This window comes from Budorcas taxicolor, chromosome 3 (genome assembly GCF_023091745.1).
Source record: "Budorcas taxicolor isolate Tak-1 chromosome 3, Takin1.1, whole genome shotgun sequence".
Classification (NCBI taxonomy): Eukaryota; Metazoa; Chordata; class Mammalia; order Artiodactyla; family Bovidae; genus Budorcas; species Budorcas taxicolor.
Genome location: NC_068912.1, coordinates 21787821 through 21809623, shown reverse-complemented (window position 1 = coordinate 21809623; position 21803 = coordinate 21787821). Strand labels below are relative to the sequence as shown.

At 48.1% G+C, this 21803-nt stretch overlaps 1 protein-coding gene across 2 annotated transcripts; it reads right to left on the bottom strand.

The window, feature by feature from the left end:
* Positions 1 to 5527: 5527 nt before the first annotated feature.
* Positions 5528 to 21714, bottom strand: ANKRD35 (ankyrin repeat domain 35). 2 transcript variants are annotated; one of them, XR_008199112.1, is made up of 15 exons: positions 21607 to 21714; positions 16065 to 16195; positions 14915 to 15003; positions 14478 to 14542; positions 13416 to 13473; positions 13153 to 13223; positions 12742 to 12848; positions 11913 to 12097; positions 11250 to 11287; positions 9085 to 11094; positions 7381 to 7470; positions 7081 to 7146; positions 6202 to 6299; positions 5739 to 5768; positions 5585 to 5652 (listed from the first exon to the last, which is right to left on the bottom strand). XR_008199112.1 is itself a non-coding variant. In XM_052636892.1 (14 exons), the coding sequence occupies exons 1-13, from the start codon at positions 21643 to 21645 to the stop codon at positions 6240 to 6242; spliced, it is 3009 nt and encodes a 1002-aa protein (XP_052492852.1). In that variant the 5' UTR covers positions 21646 to 21714; the 3' UTR covers positions 5528 to 5652; positions 6202 to 6239. The 2 variants fall into 2 exon arrangements, 1 of the variants encoding a protein (XP_052492852.1); XM_052636892.1 differs by lacking the exon at positions 5739 to 5768 and having other exon boundaries at positions 5528 to 5652.
* Between the last annotated feature and the right edge of the window lie 89 nt (positions 21715 to 21803).

The window sequence follows — 21803 nt, the reverse complement described above, 5'->3', positions numbered from 1 at the left end:
GTCTGAGACGGGAGAGGGCGGGACTCTGAGCCTGCGGAGGAGAAATTAACTCCTCTAGGGAGTGGATGGGAGAGACGTTCTTTGATTTCACCATTCTCTCTACTGTTCTGACTCCCTGCAAGCAAACCCTTCTATGTGTTTTGAGTGGAAGTAGGCTGCAAATAAGATGGTGTGGACCAGAAATCCGATCGCTTAAAGAGGTAGCTACTTACAGTGAGTCTCTCCCTATGGGAAAGAAAACATGAGCTGCTAAAATCCGAAGTGTACCGAAATCCTACTTCCACCTGTGGTCCCCTACTCCCTACCTCAAATACACAGACTGTCACCAGAGACTTAAGAGCTTTAATGTAGTTGAAGGTGAATGGAGGGGAGGTTTTCTCACCGAGAAAGGGCAATTTTTCTGCCTCTCTCTGAACTGCCTACTCTCCTTCCTCCAAAGCCATAGACCTCAACTAAGCTAATCACTCGCAGACAGTTCCCTTGAAAATACCAACTTGAGAGCAGTTTACCCAAACTAGGTATTGGAAAAATACACAGCATTTTGTACTTGGTTGGGACCTAAGTGATAATGTCATTTGTTCAATAAATATTTGATTACTGTTCAAAGATTGATAGGTGGTGAGGACATAAAATCCTTGCAGGAGCTTCCAGTCTAGCAGCAGCCAGAGGGTTAAACCAATAATTGGCATACAGAAAGAGTACTTTAGTAAATAATATGAATAATCCTCTTATTTTGCTTACTTTCAATATAACCCTTCCCATGAGACCCCAAAACTGTTAAGATTGAAGGTGCCAGCCTACCAACACCCCCAGGTACCTGCTGAACTGGACCATGCCCAACTACTTTGGGTTTTGTCCCTAGGGAGGATGTCTACCCTCTCCAGACATTCAGGTTCTTTCCTTGCTGCTCTGCTGCTGGCAGTAGTGGAACCTCAAGCTCAAATATTTGGTTCTAAATCCCAGCTGCTCCCTCCAACACTTCAGCCTTCATCAGGCCCTGAGCTCATTTTTTTGTTAAGTCCTCTATATCAAAGGAGGAGAAGAGGACAACAGGGGATGAGATGGTTGGATGGCATCACCGACTCAATGGACATGAGTTTGAGCAAGCACCAGGAGATGGTGCAGGACATGGAAACCTGGCCTGCTGCAGTCCATGGGGTCACAAAGAGTTGGATAGGACTGAGCAACTGAACAACAGCAACAAATCAAAAGTTACTATGGACTAGTTTATATCATCTAGAATTTTCAGTGGTTTCAGGGGAAGGAGAATAGGAAAGATTAAAAAAGAGAGAGAGATGGGGGAAGTCTTTTTGAAAGTCTTTGATGGGTATGTTCATCATCTTGGTGTGATGGTTTTATGGGTGTATGTGCTGTGCTTAGTCGCTCAGTTGTGTCCAACTCTTTATGACCCCATGGACTATATAGCCCACCAGGCTCCTCTGTCTATGGGGGTTCTCTAGGCAAGAGTACTGGAGTGGGTTGCCATGCCCTCCAGGGGATCTTCCCAACCCAGGGATCAAACCCAGGTCTCCCGAATTGCAGGTAGATTCTTTACTGTCTGAGCCACCAGGGAAGCCCAAGAATACTGGAGTGGGTAGCCTATCCCTTCTCCAGAGGATCATCCTGACCCAGGAATCAAACTGGGGTCTCTAGCATTGCAGGCGAATTCATTAGTGGCTGAGCTACCAGGGAAGCCCCTTATGGGTATATAAATATGTCAAAATTGATCAAACTGTACACTTTACATCAGCTTCTTGTATGTCAGTTATACCTCAATAAAGCTGTAAAAATATAAAGGAAAAAAGGCAACCTCACCTTGATTGCTAGTAATTTTTTTTTTTTACTGATCTAAAGATACGGTTTTTTTAAGTAACAGCAACATCAAAAAGGACATCTCAAAAGAAGTAGATATAAATGGAGACATGAGAAGAAGGAAGGGAGAACTGAAAATGTCCAAGAGTAGGGAAAAGAGCAATAGAAAAGAGCTGGGGTTTAAGATTCTCATCTTGGAATTTCCTTTCATCCTGGGGCTTCTTTCTTTCCTGGTTATCTCTGTCATGAACCTCCAGTTTCCCATCTAATTTAGTCTTGAAATATCTGTCTCTCTTGGGCCTTCTGTCTTATATAGATAGGTTTGAGTCCTGGGTCTTTATGTGTGCTAGGGCACTTCCATCTTTTGGGTCACAGGTCTTCAACATAAGGTTTTTTAATCCCATCCTGGGTCTTTGGCCTTCTGTCTCACTGAGACTTGAGTCTTCCATCCAACTCCAGTCTAGACCCTTGGATCTTCTGTTGGTTTTGTATCATCTCACAGGGGGGCCTGGCATAAGGAACAGCTCTGCAATGCTTATTTTGATAGCTGACACTCTGCACCTACTGGAAGGGGTTAGGAGGCGCCTTTACAAACACGCAAAAGAGCACACACACACACGCACAAAAAAATACGCAAGGAGAGAGAATTGCATGAAATCAAAGAGGGGAAGACATAGTCTCAAGAAATACTCAGAAGTGATAGAAAGGCAAAAGGAGAGAAGAACCAAGAGAACAGAGATGAATGCTGAAACTGAAAACCACAAAGAACAAAGAGACACTGGGGCACACAAAGCATGGGGAAAAAAAGAGAAAATGGCCAGAGAAAGGCACAAAGAATATGCAGAAAAGAGAAATATGCAAGATAAAGAGTAGAAACAGCAGAATGGTAGCCAGTATCAGAAAAGGTGAAATGTCAAACCAACAAGGGGAACAGGTGACAGTTCAAAGAGAAAAAGAAGAGAGGCAGGCATAGCAAGAAATGAGCACAAGGCACATATAACTCAAGAGACTCGAAGAGAACAGTGAAAGAAGAGCTAGATCTAGCGGAGCAAGGAGAATCAGATTGCTAGTAATTTAATAAAGGCGGGATCTCCTATAATAGTTAATTTGAATCCCCAAGAAAAAGAGGAAACGCTCTTCCAAGGAGGAGCTGCTCAGCAATGGACTTGAAGAGGTTGCTGGTAGTGTTGCAGGGAGAAGTCAATTCTGACTCCATGTTGGAACTGTTTCTTTCACTTGCTTTCCATTGTTTTTGTTATTATAATCATACATAAAGCCCTACTTCAGAGAATTCTGCCCCTTCCCTCACTGTTAAGGGAAAGTGCCTCTGTTCATAACCCTGTCTACCTGTGAATTGCAAGAAGAAAGAAATTAACACATCCCCTTGCCTGAGGCTTGCCATTCTAGGAGATATTTGCAAGATTAATGGCCTTTTTTTTACTTTGTTTCCTCACCTACCACCGCCCCCCATCTCTGATCCATAAGAACCTGGTATCCAGACCCAGAACATGATGGTTATTTTGAGATGTTGCCATCTTCTGGATCAACCAGCTTTCCAAATAAAATTCCTTGCCTCAACATCTTGTCTCAGAGTCCTTGGCCTGTCATGAGGGAGAGTGAACTTGGACTCCGTAACAGTAGCAAGAGCAGCAGCTCCAAGAAAATGTTCCAAAAGCTATCCCAAGGAGATTAGAATAGACATTTCCCTGATGGGGCATAACTCCTGGAGATAGTCCCCAACCCGTCCCCTATATCTCAAGAAAAACAAATTCACAAGGGGAGAAAAAAAAAGTTCATTGCCGTTTTAAGTTCTAGCATCCCTATAGGATAACAGAGAACTAGGAACCAGGGCTCCTGGGTCTGATCTTGCCTGCACGCTCTCTCTATCCCCAGTGCCTGGCACTTAGTAGACCCTCTTCACATCAGTGTAATAAAGTTATGTGACCAGACAAAGGAGGTGAACTGCACCTCAGAACCAAGTTTCAGATCGAGGGCATTCAAAAAACATGGTCTGGGGTTCAGACTCCATCAGGGCTCACCAAGCTTCACCTCCTCTCATGTGTACACCCCATCTGGAGAAGGAGAGAGAAGTGAAGCAGGAATAGTTAAGTCCCTACTGAAGTTCTACTAAAGAGACAGTCCAGGAGGAAAGATGGGAACATTAAGACTAGGGTTACTTTGAGAAAGAAAGATTTATTTATGAAATCAAGGAAAATTTCAGGGCTTGAGTTGTTGGGGTAACAGTTTATGGGGTTGTATAAAGGGAGACTGCTTAGGAAGACCCATGGCTGGAGAAGTTTCTACTTCTGTGTTTTAACATCATTGATCATTCTCACAGCTCAGCCATCCTGGGATCAGCTTCCAGGAACCCCAGAGGAACCCGAAGGCATGACTTCCATTACCAGAACTGTTTCCTGACTTGAACTTAGCAAAATGATCTCTCGGTCTCTGGACCTTTCTCTCAGCAGTCTCTTCATCCTTCCCACCCCACACTGCATATACAAAAAGGAATGTAATATTCCTTTTCTATTCTGTGGTAACTGGAAGGGCAGGAAGGAAAAGAAGTTCTGTTCCCCTTAATAGAAATGACTTTGACCTTCTGATGCTCTTCTTTTTCCCATCAATTCCTCCTCTCTTCATTCTCCCAAGCTTAAAGCAGTCCTGTGCCCATCCGCATAAACCCTGAAACTGACCTCATCTTCTCTAGGACCTAATCTACATAGCTGCCCTTTTCCTGGCCAAACCCTGGAGACAGGCTCTGCACCCCTGCGTGGCCCCTTGTCTTCCACGACAGCCCCTCCCCACCCTTCTCTCAACCCAGTCAGTCTCTTTACTGCCAAACCGCTGCTGCCTGACCCAGCATAACCCAGCAGGGGGCGGGCTGAGAGAATGAATTGGGAGGGATCAATGTGGGGGCCACCGAACCGCAGTTCCAGATATTTGAGTAACTGACCGCCTCCTTCTCACCTAGCAGTCTGACTGGTGGAGGAGTGGGAAGGGGCGGAGACCCAGGGAAAGTGACCCAGAGATACATTTTTATCAGTCTGAGGACAGAACTGGAGGGAAGAAGCCAAAGCTGAGTATCCTTTCATCCCTTTTCCAGGAATCAGACTTTTCAACCCTCTGCACCTGGGGCAAAGAACAGTGACTTCATGAGACCAGGTACCTCAAATCTAGACACCTAGTTTAACATATGATAGAGTATTTTAGACTGTACATACTGAAGAAAATCTAGGCCTCTCAATCTCTTCTTCTTAAAAAAGATAGTGAACTGAGAAGTCCCAAAGTAGAGAGAAAGATTAGAGCTGTTCAGTCAGTAAGAAACAGATGTTAGAGAAAGGAGTGTCAATATCCATTTTTACAGAGGGCTGTTTTTCCAACTGTGAGAATGCTGTTTTTCAAACTGGGTCTTGACTCATTAGTGGAAGTAACCAATATGTTTTGATGGAATATAGAATAGAAATAATAAGGGTAAGTATTATTTCAGGTATATACACACAGGATGTAAAATGTATTTCTTACTTTGGATCATAATCAAAGTTTGAAAGCAGCTAATTTACAGGGCCATTTGTGATCAAAAAAGAATGAAAAGATTCCTTTCCCATGCCCCCTTTAGAAGGAACAATGACACCCAACACCATCCTGCCTCCCGCTTTATTCTCCATAGACCTGGCTTCCACCCACACCTCCTCTGATCTCATCCATGCTGATTCCAGGGTCCAGGTTTTCAGATCTGGGGTCCATAATGTCAGGTGAAGCTCCACCCACACCACCCCCAGTGGCCAACCCACCACCCACCACAGCCTGATGGAGCCTCTGCCAACCAGGATGCTCTGTTCCCTGAAAGAGGAAATTCAAGGATGAAATGCACACACTTCTATACCCTCAGTCTCCTCCCACCATGCCAAGAGGCTAATGATCCTCACCTATCCGGACTGGAGAAGATAGCCAGCTGCCTGGGGGTCAGGAGGAAGAGAGAGGATGACTACACTTTGAATAAGGGTGGGAAGGGAAGGAGATTCCGGAATCTGCAGAATGCCACTCTAGGAAACAACTGTGCATCACTGGCCCACCATCACTCATCTTTCACTGGCTTCTCTCCACCCCAGACCCTAGGAAAGTCACTCAACTCCTCTTTCCCATCTCTTACCCCGTAAGTTAGGCCCCTTCAGTCTATCTGCTCGCTGACTCCTGACTCCACCCAGCAATTCCCCATATCATGTCTTCTCAAGTGACCTCACCTCAAACAGTCTATGCCCCCACAAGATATGTCCCACTCTATCTCCCTAGTGTCAGCTATCACCTGGGGCAAAAGGAGACTCCAGTTCCTATCCTTAAGCCCCCTTTCTCCCAGGCTCCTTCCCTCATCAACCTGAGCCCATAACTCACAACAGAGAGATCCCATATTCTTTAGGGCACGGGTTGCTTCACTCCTGTATGCTGAGGATTCGCAGGAGGATATTATACACGTCCTGTTCCATGTAGCCCTGTAGGTAGCAGGAAAGAAACAAAAGGAGATGAACAGAACATGAAAGGAAGAGTTTCTGCGGTAGAATGCAACTTACTATGTGCCCTCAGTAGTACTTCTCCATAGCTGTTTCCTAATCTTTACAAGGAAGATAGTAACATCGACTTTTCAGGACTGCTGTGAGGGTTACAATTGTGAATACAGTAGAGCAAAACACCGGGTACAAAACTAAGGGTTCGATTCTTTGTAGTTATTATTGTTCCTAATAAAGGAGCAAGCCACCCACCTCTTCTTCCTTGGTGAGGGATAAGCTGGCTTGGGAGGAAACTGAAAGGGCATGATCTGTGTACCAAGTTGCTTCAGTCGTGTCTGACTCTTGTGACCTCATGGACTGTAGCCCACCAGGCTCCTCTGTCCATGGGATTCTCCAGGAAAGAATACTGGAGTGGGTTGCCATATCCTCCTCCAGGGCATCTTCCCAACCCAGGGGTCAAGCCCTCATCTCTTACATCTCCTGCATTGGCAGGCAGGTTCTTTACCACTAGCGCCACCTGGGAAACTCCCCAAGAAAGGGCATAGGGACAGGAAAAAGCCTTTCAGTCAGGGAATTGGAAAGAAGGGGCAAACACCTCTTCCCTTCACATTCATACTCTTGATCTGCCTCATGAGGCCCAGAAACCTGATACTGGAACATTTAAAGTCCAGCTTTCTGAGAGATGACGTCTTTGCAGTTAAGAGAAGAGGCGCCAAATGCAATGCCCCCTGGCCAGCTCTCTCCCTCTACCTCCCCCCAGGCTCACCTGAGCAGCATTCAGCAGATGCTTCCTATAGGTAGAGATGATCTCTTCATGGTTCCTCTGGGAATCCTAGGAGTGAGCGTCAGTGGGAGGTCATGTGACTCACCCTCCTCCCCCAAGCATGAGGAACAACAAAGGGAAGTGGTCGGCTGCGGCAGGTGGGCTCCCTTGGCCCCTGAGCGCCTCAGCCTAGACCACTGCCTGGCCGGGCCTCTGGATCCCCAGAATCTCTCCCACAAATACATCACTGCCACTCTGCACGCTCCTCTCTAGCAGTGCCCGTCTCCCGAGGACCAAACATACCTGCAGCTGTAGAGAAAGGCGAGCATTATCTCCCCGAACAGCTAGAACCTCCTCTGAAAGCTGCTCCAGCTTCTTCAACAATTCCTTGATCTGAGGCCAAAAGGAAATGAAGGGAATCAATGAGGCCCCGGTCATTTCCGACCCCAGGACCACTCAAAGTCAAGGTCAGTTGCCATTTATTGGGTATTTAATATCTGCCATGTGCTTTTACACACATTGTCTCATTTAATCCTCAAAACAACTCATCTGTTCTAAGAAAAACAATACTTCTCTGAGGGAAGATTATCATTCACATTTTGTGGATAAGGAGCCAGAGTTAAGTAATTTGTCAAAATCACACAGCTGATAAGTGATGAAATCAAGATTTGATTTTGAATCAAGATTTCTCTGAATTCATGGTCCACACTCTTAGCTCCTTACTGAATCCTGACCGACTTCTGGCTGCTGATCACTGAAGGAAATGGAGATGAGTTTTTGTGGTTCGTGAGGTTGAGACACAAATGCAGTTAATGATAACCAGCTGTAATAGGAATGGTGGCAGGAATGGCAGGAGTAGCTAACTTTTACTGGGTATTAGCCATTTGCCAAAATTATTTGTAATATCTTGTTTAATGTAATCTTCATAACTACTGCTATTATCTTCATTTTATATATGAGAAAACTGAGGCTTAGATAACTCACCTGAGGTCAATCAGTTCAGGTTTTTTGTTTGTTTGGCCGCTCATGGCATACAGGATCCTAGTTCCTAGACTAGGGGTTGAACCTGTGCCCCTTGCAGTGGAAGCTCCAGTTCTTAACCACTGGCCTGCCAGGGAAGCCCCTCAATCAGTTAGTTTTGAAATTGAAATTCAAATGAAGGCAATCTCAATTAAGAGCCCACTACACTATTTTCTTTTGCTCATTTGTCTAATCATCTTCAACACCAACATAAAATTCCTTCTTTAATTAGCCCCACCCCACACTGATTCCTATTCTATATAACATTCCTTCTACATTTATGTACATTATATTCTGTCAAATGTAACTCCCTATAGTTTTTAATCTTTCTAAATTTGATCATGTACACAAATTTTAATAAGTCTGAACTCACTCATTGCACAAGTAGTTCTAGAATTACTAAATTCATTTGTAAATTGATTTTTTTAGAATTCATAAAAACATGTCTTTTAGAAATATATAGACTTATATTCACTTTTGGAGCAATCATTAGGAAACTCGAGTATCTAACACAATGGTTTTCAAATTTTTTCCTCTGCATGGCACCCTCTTTGCCAATGAAACTCTTTTGTAAAACCTACTCTGATTGAAGTGAGCTTCAACCCCCAACCCCCTCAGACCCAGGAGAACATTGTGTGGTCCTTGCAGTTGACTGGTTCTGCTTGGGCTATTAATCTGATTGGCCAAAGATAGTTTCAGGTTGTGCGTGCCTGCCAAGTCGCGTCAGTCGTGTCCGACTCTGCGACCCGTGGACAGGAGCTCGCCAGGCTCCTCTGTCCATGGAATTCTCCAGGCAAGACTACTGGAGTGGGTTGCCATGCCTACCTCAAGGTGACCTTCCTGACCCAGGGATCGAACCGTGGGGCCTCCTGAAGCTCCTGAACTGCAGGTGGATTCGTTACCGCTGAGCCACCGGGGAAGTCCCAGTTTCAGGGCCGCAGAAACCGTCCCTGATACTTCCTTCGGTTGGCTGTCTGGCCTGCTCACCTTGGCCTCCTTGTCCCGGCAAGCCCCGATGAGATGCTCCACCTTCTCCTTGAGCAGCTCCGCCGTCTTCTCGAACTGTTCGGAGCGTCCGCGCATCTCGCTGGCCTGGCGCTCGTGCTCCGCTGCGCGCGCGGCCAGGTCCCCGCTCCGGCGCCGCTCCTCGGCCGCCGCCTCCCGCAGCCTACCCATCTCCCGGCAGGCAGTGTTGTACTTTTCCAGCAGAGCCTTCAGCTCCTGGCCCCAAGCCTGGGCCTGGGCCACCAGGGAGCCCCGAGTTTTCTCGTGCTGCCGCAGGCTGGCCGCCTCCCGGGCCCTCAGCTCCTCCACTTCCTCAGTGGCTTGGTAGAGCAGCTGCTTCAGCTTCCCGATCTCCTGGCTCTTCCCGCTCATTGTGGCCTGAACTGCCCGCAGCTCTTCCTCCAGCTTCCCCAGGTCTTGCTCCAGAGCCGCCACCTGAGGGGAGGCCGAGCCCTTCGTGGAGATGCCTGGCTCCCCACGGCGGGAAGGGGAGCCCCGTAGCTGCTGGTTTTCCTCTTCCAGCCGAGCCAGCCCCTGCTGGGCCTCGCGGTGCCTGGCCACCAAGGCACTGATGCAGGCCTGCAGGTCTTCGAGGGGCTCGGCTGCGCCCCGTGCACTCCCCTGGCCTACCAGGTCTGGGGGCAGGCAGTCCCACAGTCCCTGGAGGCCTCTGTTCTGGGAGGCCAGGCGCTTCCGCAGCTTCTCGGTGGCCTCCTTCTCCAGGGCCAGTTCATCTGTCAGCAGCCCCACACTCCTCCGCAACTGCTGTAGCTGGACTTGCGCCTCCGGCCTGGGCACAAACTCCCACTGTAGCCGCTGGCTCAGGGACTGCAGCTCCCCCTGCAACCGTTGCCGCTCCCGGCCCAGCTGCCCCAGCTCCTCCAGCAAGTTACTGTTGCTCAGTCTCAGGGCGGACACCTCCTTCTCCAGCTGTCCCCTGGCCTGGCCTCCTCCTGCCATCTGGTCCCCTCCAGGAGCCCCTAGAGGTTCTCCCCGGGCCCCGGGGACCCTTTTCTCCTTTTCTTCATCCTCTTGGGTGATGGTCCCTGGCAGTGCCTTGGGTGCTTCCTCTCTGGGCTCCTGGGCAGGGGCCTGGGGTTTCATCTGCAATCCTGCTTTTGCTCGATCCAGTCTCACCAGCACCTGCTCCAACCTGGCCTCCATCTTCTCCCAGGCAGCTGCTGCAGCCTCAGCCCGGGGTGTCCCCAGAGCTCCCTCCAAGACGGGTCTTGATAAAGCCCCCCGGGCTGCATCCTTTTCTCGCCACACCGCAGCCAGCTCCTCGCTCAGCTGTAGCAGGAGCTGATTCATGGCTGCTGTGCCCACTGGCTCAGCCACTGTGCTTGTGGGTTCAGACCCTGGAGCCTGGGGCCTCTCCTTCCGGCCAGCAAACAGCTGGTCAGTATGATCAAGGCAAAGGGCTTGCCCATCACTGTTGGTCAGTTGCTGTCCCGTAGTTTCCCCTACAGTCTCAGACTTTGGGCTCTGGGGTGGCTCCTGTTCTGGTTGGGACCTTCCCTGGGCTTCATACTGGATCTCCCCTGGGACTGAATCCTCAGCCTTCTTGGAAGCTAATACTGGGTTGGCTGCCGCTGCAGCTGTGGCCTGCTGATGCTTCTTCAGCTCTTGTATGTGCTTAGCCAGCAGGTTGAGAGCACAACCCTGTTCCATGCCGTCTCCTCCAGGCCGGAGACTAGAGCCCTGGTCCCCGGGAGCTCTGGGCTCTTGGGACAGGAGGAGCCCCAGCTCCCGCACGTGTTCCTGAATCTGATTCTCCAGGCCCAGGTAAGCTGTAGCTTGAGCCTTGCACTCTTCCATCTTTTGCAGCAGTTCCTGCTCCAACTGAGAAACTTTTCTCTTCTCCTCTTCATACTTCCACTTCCACTCCTCTGAACATGGATCCTCATCCTCTTCTTCCTCTTGCTCCTCCTCAGGCTCTGCCCTCCATGGGCTCTTATGTGGAACACCCACCTGAGACTCAGAGGGAGAGGCCTATGTAGAAAAAGGAACAGTGACGTCAACCCAGGCAGCTAGCCTTTCTTCTCTTAGGCTGTCTTGATGCCCCAATGATCCCTGCCTGGGAGACATCCCAGCGGGAAAGACTGGGGTGGGTCAGAAGCAAAAGGAGGAGGTACTTAGGGTCTTACCTGGGATGCAGGATTCAGGTGTTGAACTGGCCCCTGACCTACATGAAAAGACATGGGGGAAATGAGAGAGGAGACAGGGCCCACACTCTGGCTTCAGACTTTCTCTGAAAGGAGTGGCCCCTCAGTGTTCATCCTTAACCACACGTGTCTTTCTGGTGCCAGAAGCCACCTCTATTTGATGGATCCCTAAGTAGCCAGCAATGTTGGTTCCCTGTCCCAGAGATATGTTGGCTCATTTATTTCTTTCACTCACTTATGTATTGGACACTGTGCCAATAAGCACTGTTATAGGTAGAAACCAGGAGCCAATGGTGAGCAAAACAGAGGAGGTTATCCGAGGGGGTTACAGTATAGTAGGGGCAAGAGACAGATTGACCATCGAATCACACAAATAGATGAACAATTACAACTATAAATGCTAGCAACAGTGCTAGCCAGAGTTGCCTTCAGGGAGAGACAAGGTTGCATTAAAGAATTTTGTGACCTTGCTTTTGGGAAGTGGGAGTCATCGCATAGCAAAAGCAATAAGTAAATTCTCCACTAAAGTGACAGTTATTTATCACATGGATTGTTTCCATGGAAACAAATGGGATTCTAAGAAGCTTCTTGGATTCTAAGGCTGTCGAGGAGCATCTTGGAGTCACAAAAGCGGATTGGCTTTACCCCCTCGGCCCTGCCGGTTCAGGGCCTGCCGCAGCAGCCTCCACAGTGTCCTGTCTTGTGTGCGTAGGGCATAATGCAAAGCATCATGCCCCATGCCGTCCACTGCCCCCGCATCTGCTCCATGGCTCAGGAGCAGTTCAGCCACCTCAGCACTGCCTTTTTCACAGGCCAGGATCAGAGCCGATCTGTGGGGTGAGACAAATCTGAGCATAGGCTTTTCTCATGACATCCTGGAGTCCTGGTTTCAAAAAAAACAAAAAACAAAAAAAAAATCCACTTGCAAGGTCAGCTCTCACTCACTGTGGTCAGGAGAACCACAGATTGTCACTAGTCAGTGACAAAGCATCAGGCCAGACCAGACCTGTTCAGATGTCACTCCAGGAGCTGTGACATCAGAAAGCGGGGAGCCCATCTGAGGGGCTCCATTTTCATCTGCTTTATATGTTGAGGTTCTATATAAGTTCTTTACTGGGTAAACAGATTCTATGTCTTAGAACATAGTTTGAAAGCCAGTCAATTAAAATAGTGGTTCCAGGAATATTAATTCTAATTCCAGAGTCATCTACACTAGAAGGATGGGGCTGGCAGCAGCAGAATAAGAAAGCATAAGGAAAACATTCTTAACTCACCAAGAGGAAAACAGTGAAGCCCAAGGAGGGCTCTTCTGAACCACCACTGGGAAGGAAGGAGGTTCCCAAGAAAACAGAGACCAATCTCTCCATCACACACACACACACACACACACACACACACACACACACACTTTGCCCAGTGGCTCCTTTTTAGATTGTCAGGGTTGGGTTATGGGATGGGATGATAGAGGGCTCACTTGTCATTCTTGTCGGTGACATTGACCCGGGCACCTCTCTGCAGTAGCTGTGAGCAGATAGCTGCATGACCGCCCAGTGAGGCAATCATCAGGGGTGTACGTCCATCCTGCACAGATTGTGGGAACGGGGTTCGTGAGGAGACAGGGGAACCAGGGCTTCGGCGCGTCCTACCAACTCCCTTGCTGCCACACCTCTCCAGGAAAAAGCGCCAATCCTGGAGCTAAATACTCCTTCTCAGAGGGTTGGAAACTCTCCAGAAGATAAGCCTTAACCTCTCTGTGTGGCAAAGGAGGAGGGGCAGAGGGAGAAGGAAGAAGACGTGGTGCCCCACAACCCTGGGTCATGGAACTTGGCTAATTAACCTCAAAGAAAGCAGCAGCCTCCTCATATAGGGCCCTGCCAACACTCACATTATCCAGGACATCCAGGAAGGCTTCATGATCACACAAAAGGAGCACACTTGAGGCACAGCCAGAGGAGGCTACGGAGGGTTACAGGATGATTGGGTTAAGCAGAAGCCTGAAGGACACCTCTCAGACCATGATGCAGGATCCTCTCCAACCCTTTCAGCAGTCAACTCTGGCCTGCCCTTCCCCCCAAAAAGTTATCCTCCCCTCCCTCCCCACCTTCTGGTCCCAGCAGCCCCGTTTCCCACTAGTACCCTGGCACACACCTGCCCAGTGCAATGGACTACGATTTTCTGCATCTACAGCGTCTTCATTGGCACCATGCTGCAAACAGTCACAAAGGGAATCAGCATGGAGCATGGTGTTAACACTGTCATCTCCCACCCTGTTGTATCTGTTATATAACCAGCTTTCATCGTAGTATAGGGAGGGGCAGAGGGATCATGGCTATGGCCGACTACCCCGTGGACTGTAGCCTACCAGGCTTCTCCGTCCATGGGATTCTCCAGGCAAGAATACTGGAGTGGGTTACCATTTCCTTCTCCAGGGGATCTTCCCAACTCAGGGACTGAACCCGGGTCTCCCGCATTGGAGGCAGACGCTTTAATCTCTGAGCCACCAGGGAAGCCCAACTACTAGGCAAGTCCAGTTTATTCCTTGCAGACTATAGGCAGCCTTGAATTTCAGCCCTGGTTGATAAACCTAGGGCCTAAGAAAAATCAGATTATAGGTAAATAAACACATTAAAGACAATAACGCCTGAGTCCATGTCTGGTACTTTAGGATCCTAAATGAGAATCTTGGAAAGAGCTAGGAAGAACAAAGCAGAGTATCCATTGGCACAATGGCCTGGTTGAACTGGGCCTTTTGAACTTTGAGAAGCTTATCTCTGAACTGTCCACATGTCATTTCACATGTATATTTCTCTTTGTACTCCTAGACTACAAACTCCTCAAGAACAGACAGCAGATTTTGGGTTTAACATGAACACCTCTGCCATCCTTCCACCCGCCCATCATCACAGCAGTCAGTCTCCGCAGTGGCTCTGCCAATGGTGAAACTCGATACACACATATTGACTGACTGGGTGTCAGTCCCTAGCAATGCTGCTTTTTGATTGCCCTGGAGGGCAACATTAAGCTGGGTGCCTGCACATAGCAGATATTAAATAAATACTGACGAATTAATGAATGAGAGTTTACCAGCTCTCTTACTGGGGATGTGAGGGGTACATTTGACCAAATGTTGCTGGTGAGTACAAGACAAAGTCAGGAGTCTCTGAGTCCACTTCTTCCTTTCACAGGAGTAGTATCAGGGGTCTCTCTTACCTGCAGCAGGACCTTGACACATTGTGGCTGGCAAGAAATGGTGGCCAAGTGCAGGGCGGTGCTGCCTGGAAACAGAAAGAAGCAGGGAAAGTGGGTAGGTGGCCCCATGGATGCTGATGACTCACAGGGAGGGAAGGCGAGAGACGCACAGATAATCAGAGGGAGATTAGAGAGAGAAACTCTCAGCCACATGGGGCCAGAAATTCCTGTTCCCCAAGTGCCTGGTACCACAGTGGAGGTGGGAGTGAGAGTGAGGTAGGCCCAGCTTGCAAGGAGGGGAACCCCTGAAAGCAGGCTGGCTGGGACTTACAAGGAGAGAAGCAGGGGGGACTACAGTTTGAACGCCCAGCAGGGCCCAGCACTGCCACACCCCAGCCCCTCACTGCTGCTGTAAAGGGAAAAGCAAGCAGCATGACCCAGGGCTCAGTCTAACTCACCGTCCTCATTCTTGCTGTTGATGTCAGCCCCATTGGCAAGTAGTATAGTCAGACATTCTGTCAGGCCTTTGGAGGCGGCCAGATGAAACCTGCCAGAGTCAAGGCCAGGAGGCAGAAAGATAAAGGGACCTCATAAAGATGAGGAATGGTTTTACTCAGTCAGTCATGTCCAGTTCTTTGTGACCCCATGTACTGTAGCCTGTCAGCTCCTCTGTCCATGGGATACTCCAGGCACAAATACTGGAGTGGGTTGCCATTCATTTCGCCAGGGGATCTTCCCCACCTGGGAGAATCTTCTAAGCCCTGCCTGCTATGCTCCATCAACCCAAAGCCAACTCCAAAGGCGTAAAGGAAAGCTCCCTTAGCCTGACTTTCTGAGAAAGAGAAGCTTATGTAAATGGCCTACTGTTATAACATCAGAGGAGGCTAGAAGCAAAGGTAGAAAGAAGAGCTATGGGTCTTGAGCAATCTGAGTATCTCAGGATGTCCAGGGAACACACAATTATCTGTCACTCTGAGCCCAATACCCTTAGCAGACTGGAAATGTCACAGAAAGAGTTGGCCAGAGCAGAGGGCTGGACATTCGCAGGCTGACTTGGGCAGAGACAAGGAATACTATCCCTCTTGTACTAATCACCTCTTCCAGCCACATGATGCTCATGGCCACCACAGTACTCCTAGTGCCTCAAGTATACATGCCCTCCAACTTGTGCAATGAAGAAATACCCTACTTAGTGTATGTTTCAGTTTTCCATTTATTTCATGGCTTTATTCCTTTCTCAGTTAGTTTTGCTGATGTGGGTCATGTGGTGTAAGGACCTCAAGGACAATCTCTTCTTCTCTCACTTTGTGCAGCACTTGAGAAGTAGTGAAGATTTATTGATATACTTGCTAATTAAGACAAAAAAAGGGCTCTGAAGTTATAGATGTTTCCTAGTCTTACATCATATTCAGGTTTGAGGTTTTTAAAGAGAACTGCATACCAAGGGGGAGAAAGCAATGGCAACCCACTCCAGTATTCTTCCCTGGGAAATCCCGTGGACAGAGGAGCCTGGAGGGCTACAGTCAATGGGGTCACAAAGGGTCAGACACGACTTAGCAACTGAACATGACACACATACCAAGGTGGGGATCAAGAGGACTTACTTACGGGGACTGGCCGTTCGAGTCTAGCTTAGTGGGTCGGGCAGATTTCCTGGAGGCCAGGGCAGCCACGCGTCCCACGTCCCCCCGTTGCACCGCCTCCAGCAGCTTCTGATCACGGCGGTTCCATCTCTCCACCTGGACCAGGGCAACACATTGTGAGAATCTAAGAGGTGGGGATAGAGCCGAGGGAGAAAAAAAGATGGTTAGGAGGCCAAGCAAGGGAAAAGGGACATCCCTGGGGTCCTTTCAGTGTTCCACAAGTCATTCACCCTAGGTCACTGAATGCTTCGTAGTTGGGCCAGTTCAATACTCACCAACTCACATGCCACTGGGGACTACTGCCAGTTACTGCCTGCTCTGGACCAAAAGGGGCTTGGAGTACTGAATTAAAAATCATTGTTTGAGTCCTGAATGCTAGTATTTCAAATGTCTTTTTTTTTTTAATCAGCATTTTGATTATTTTTAGATGCACAACCTCCGAGCAGTCCTAGCCTTGACTCCTTCCCTTTTGGTCGTTAGGTCTTGCTGGAGCAAACTGAACCAAACTGACCATTCCAGACTTGGGTTCACTTTGCCTCTCAATCCCCTGTGCTGCTTTGTTTTTTGTTCTCAGATATTTGAGAAATCAAGGCACCTAGCTTTGGGTCACAGTTAGGAGTCTAAGTACCTAGCCATACCATCTCAACCCATTGGCTTTGGGGTGCAAAACTTGGAAGAGAAGCACAAAGTTTCCATTTTCCCTTCTCATACCCAGGCCCTTTGGCTAGTCCCTCTTCCCCTTCCCTGGCAACACCAACCAAAAGGCCAAGATAGGTCTCCAGCCATGGAGGAGGCAGAAGAGACAGTTGCCCTCCTCCACCCTGCCATCCCTCCTCATTTTCCTGGCAGAGAGCAGCTGTTCCAGACAACAGCCACACCTGGGCATGCATTGTTCTTCTATGCCAGCTTGACTCTTTCAGGTGGTGGGGTAATTACAATAATTGAAGTATTACAGGGCATGAAAGAGCTGTGTAAAAGCACCCAAAGCCGAAAGCCTAGAAAAGCCTTGTTTGCTCCGGAGAAGAGAAAGGAAAGGAGGAAAGGATACAGAAATCTGTGGAATGGTGACAAGAGCCCTAGGCGAATATTTGTCAGCAGGCCTAAGTTCAGGGCCTGGTTCGACCACTTCCTCAGCTATGTGACCTAGAGTAAGCCATTGAACCCCTCTAACCTGTTTCCTCATCTATAAAATGCGGAAACTAATTACTGCTTCATCATGTTGTATGAAATGAGCTAATGTATATAAAATCTGTTTGTAAACTGTAAAAAGCCTTACAAGTATATGGCATCCTTATTAAAAAAAAAAAAAACAGGAAGTGGTGGGGGATTGGTGGTGGCACATTGCATTTTACGAGGTGTGATCGAAACAAGAAAGAAGCTATAGGAGGCGGTGGGGAAAAATAGAGTCTCTGGAAGCCAGCTCAGTTTCAAATACTGTTTACATAGCCAGGGCAAATTATTAATCAAGAACAGGAAAGATTTTAAATGCCGACACCATAAAATTATCTAAGGTAAGTGGCTTCTGAGGTAACACTCCTGAGGTAATTCCTTGTAGCCCTTTTAAGTGCTATTTCAATTAGCCTCTCAACGTTCCTGGAAAGTAGTTAGGGCTGATATTATTTTATCTAGTTGACAGAAAAGAAACTGAAGTGCACTGAGGTTAGATAACTGTCCAGGGGCACACCACAGAATAGTGGTAAAATTGAGATTAGAACCCAGGCCACTGGATGCCCTATCTTAGTTCTCACCACCAGGTCATATTAATACAGAGCTATGGAAGGTTTATTTATTTTCAAATAAACAGTCTAAGACCGCCTCCAGGGTAAAGCCACCCACGTTCAGACACTAATCCCTGCAAGAGGAAGAGTCTCCAAACAAGTTAATTCTCAAAGGACAAAATAAGCAAAATGACTGCTCAACAGCCTGAGATGTAATAACAGATTATCCAACGTCCCCTGGGGGCTATGGCACCCTCAGAAAAGGCAGAGAGCTAGAACTACACCTCCACCACAGGACACCATCATTAGCTGACCTCACTCTGAAGTTCTCTGTTTAAAATTATGATTCTAGCACTTTCTATCCTTGTGAACTAAGGCATGTAACAACTTCTTTGAACCACAGTTTCCTAATAAAATAACACTATATAAAGCACCTAGCTCTGTCTGTCACATAGGAGGTACACAATAAATATTAGTCCTAATCACTGTCCTTCTCAAACTTGCTGGGCACATTTTGGATATTCCTGGGCTCAGAAGTCTCCATCCAGGGGAGTGGGAGGAAGGGCTCTTGCTCCTACTGGCCAATAGTCAAGCTGTATAGATGGTAATGGCATTTCTTAGCAATGTAGATAATTCTCTTTCCAGCTAGATAGTTTTAAAATCTACCCCCATTTACTTTCTATAATCTTGTTATACCAAGAGAATTTAAAATAGGTAGAAATTCTTTATGGCCAAACCTCTGCAGAGCTAGGGTGAAGAACAGAGAGGGACCTCCCTGGCTGTCCAGTGGTTGAGACTCAGCATTTCCGATGCAGGGGGCATGGGTTCAATCCCTGGTTGGGGAAGCAAGATCCCATATGGCTGCATGGTGTGGCAAAACACACACACACACACACACACACACACACACACACACAGAAAGATGCTTCTGAATCTGAATTGCAAGATCTAGTCTATTTTTCACCCCAGCACCTTGGGAAAGAGGCACTGAATAACCATCACGGCCTCAAGGGAGCAATCACCAAATTAATTAGTAGAGTTGAAAACAAGGATACGCTTTGTATTTCTGTAGCCGAGACTAGGGGTGCCTTTGTAGAAGTAATTGCAGCCTCTTCTTATCTCTGGCTGTGTGCCCATGAGCGTCCTATGAAAATGAAGCATGCCAACAGTAGAGAGAATGGCTACCGCTGTGTAGGATGGGTGAAAGGAAATGGTTTTTCTGCCCTGTAGAAACCAGGAGTTGACCCTCAATTTTTAAAACGCAATTGAGGGACTTCCCTGGTGGTCCAGTGGCTGAGACTCTGTGCTCCCAATGCAGGGGGCCCAGGTTTGATCCCTGGTCAGGGAACTAGATCCCATATGACAACGAAGAGTTCACATGCCACAACTAAGAACCTGCACACCTCAACAAAGATCAAAGACTCCATATGCTGCAACAAAGGCTCGATGCAGCCAATAAGTAAATAAATAGTTTTTTTAAATAAAATGCAACTGATATTTCTCTAACTTGATTCAGTGCCTATGATTTAAAGCTATTTTCTGGTTTACTGCCTACAACACTAACATGGAAGACACTCCTTGGGACTAAAACAAAATGAGATCATAGGAGTTAAGTTTTTGTTTGTTTCTTGAACTTCCTATGTGTATTCTGGATGACTTAGATTAATTTTTAAATGAGCATTGATCCTTCAGTTCTCATCTCAGTCTGAGGGTACAGTGAACCCAGGGGTTGGAGAGAGGATGGAAAGGGGCAATCTTCTGCCATGACTAGGAAGCTAGGCTTTGGGAGTGGTCAGGAAGGCTGTGACACTACTTCTCTGACAAACTGGTTCGGAGTGGTTAGCCACCCAGGGAGTGGAGGAATTTATCATGAGAAGTGTGGGGAAGTTTCATGAGGAAACAATTTACAGCTTAAACTAGTCTATTTTCAATCTTATTGGATCCCTACCCTGACTGAGGAAACAGTTTTCTTTTCAGCTAAGTAGTTCTAAATCCATCTAATTTGCTACCTATAATCTTGTTGTACTAAGAAGAGTTTAGAATGGGTAGAAATTCTTCATGGCCAAACCTCTGTACAGCTGGGATGAAGAAGGACAGAGGGATGCTTTCCAATTTCAATATTCACCCCATTGTTCACCCCAGCTTCCTGAAAAGGAGGCATGGACCAACAACTAGAGAATCAGGAAGAATGAAACAGTTTCCCCATTCCTAAGGAGAGGCAGGCTCCACAAACCTGAAAGGGAAGGGCAATGTGGAGGACTTTCAGCAACTAAAGAAGAGTCCATGTGAATAAGAAAATCATCATGAGTTAAGACACTCTGGGTTGCCTCAGTTTCTGGTACCTTTAATAGTGATTCAATAATGCCTTTTGATTGGTTGATTAATGCATGGAAACTAATGGGGAAGCAAACGTAAGTGGGATGAGAACAGGCCTCAACAGAGTACCTACTCTTGCCTCATAGCTTGCTTTCAGATTTCTGTGACCTGCAGAAGAAGCTGAGCATTTTTCACGTTTGCTCAATGAATGACAACACTAAGTCAAGTTAGGCTAAGCAATGTTACTACAGGTAGTTGGCAACATTATTTCTAAATGAGCCACCATCTTAGTGTCCACAGAAAATTTCATCCCCTGATAGGAGGTCTGTCTGTAAGAGATCTTCAGAAAAGAAGCACCTATACCCTCCCTTAGCCACTCCCTTCTGTAGACTTTCTCCCTGTGTCCTGTTCTGGGAGAACCTTTGTTCTGGGAGTCAAGGGAGGGGATTGACTTCTAGGAACTCTCAGAGTGAATCCACTTTATTCTCTTCTTCTCTTACCATCACCGTTCCCCAGCTGAGTCAAAGGAAGCAGAGTACAAGCCCTAAACAACTGGGTGAGGGTTTAGAATGAAGGAAGATTCTGGGGAGAAGCAGGCAAAAGGCCTTGACTGACCCAAGAACCCGTCTGATGACCAGGCACTGCAGTGAACTGGCCAGAGTGGAATCTGCGGACAATTTACCCATTCCTTGGGGAGCAGCCAGGCAACTGTGCCTCCTCTGGCAGTGCCTCTCAGTGTGGCCAGACTGGACTGCAAGATTAACCCACAGAGAGCAGGTACAAAGAGATCGGGGAGCTGAACCACCACTGGACAGAGCCGGGCAGAGGTTGAAGGGGGAGAAGAGGAGAAGGCTGCTGCTATGGGAGTCCCAACTGGAAAGAGGTTTGGAGTGTTGTTGTGTGAGAGCCAGTGGTGGCGATGAGAGAATGGAAGTGGAAGTGGTTATGGGGTAAGATGGGGACAAGGACAGAGAACACTGTGAAGAAGGGCTAGGGAAGGCACAGGGCTGCAAGTACTTGCTGGACTGAGAGCAAGGATAGGACCATAGAGGAGAGCAGGGTCGTGAGCGGAGATAGAAAGGAGCTTGGGGCTGAGCCCAGGCTGGGGATAGGACAAACGCCTGATGGCAGTTCAGTACTGGGAAACAGGGTAGAAGTAGAAAACAGCGCCTTTACGAGAGAACCAGGGGCTGCAGGGAACATATCAGAAGTTGGGGCGTAGATTCTAGGAGGGCAAGAAAGGGTCAAGGGAAAGAACCTTGGGGAGGGCAGAGGTTAGGAAGGCAAGTCAGAGGTTAAGGGACAGGGTTTTGAGGAAGGCAGGGCTGGAGGGCTGCACTATGGGAGTGGAAGAGCTAGAAAGACGGATAGAGATAAAAGGCCATGATGCGTGGAGTCGGGACTCAGGACTCTGTCACCACAGGGCTTGGACCCCAGCCCCATGCCCAGCCTCCCAGACATTTTAGAACATACCGCCACCTGTGAGCTGGAGCAGGAGAAGATGCGCTTCATGGCCGGGGCCGGGGCCACGGGGGGAACGGGGACGCGCGGAGAGCCGGGCCACAGGTTCCTGAACCCACAGGACTCGGCGGCAGCTGTGTTAGAGAGCTGTCAAATGCAGAACGGGATCCGCCCCAGACCCGCCCCAAGACCTACCGCGTTCAATCAGA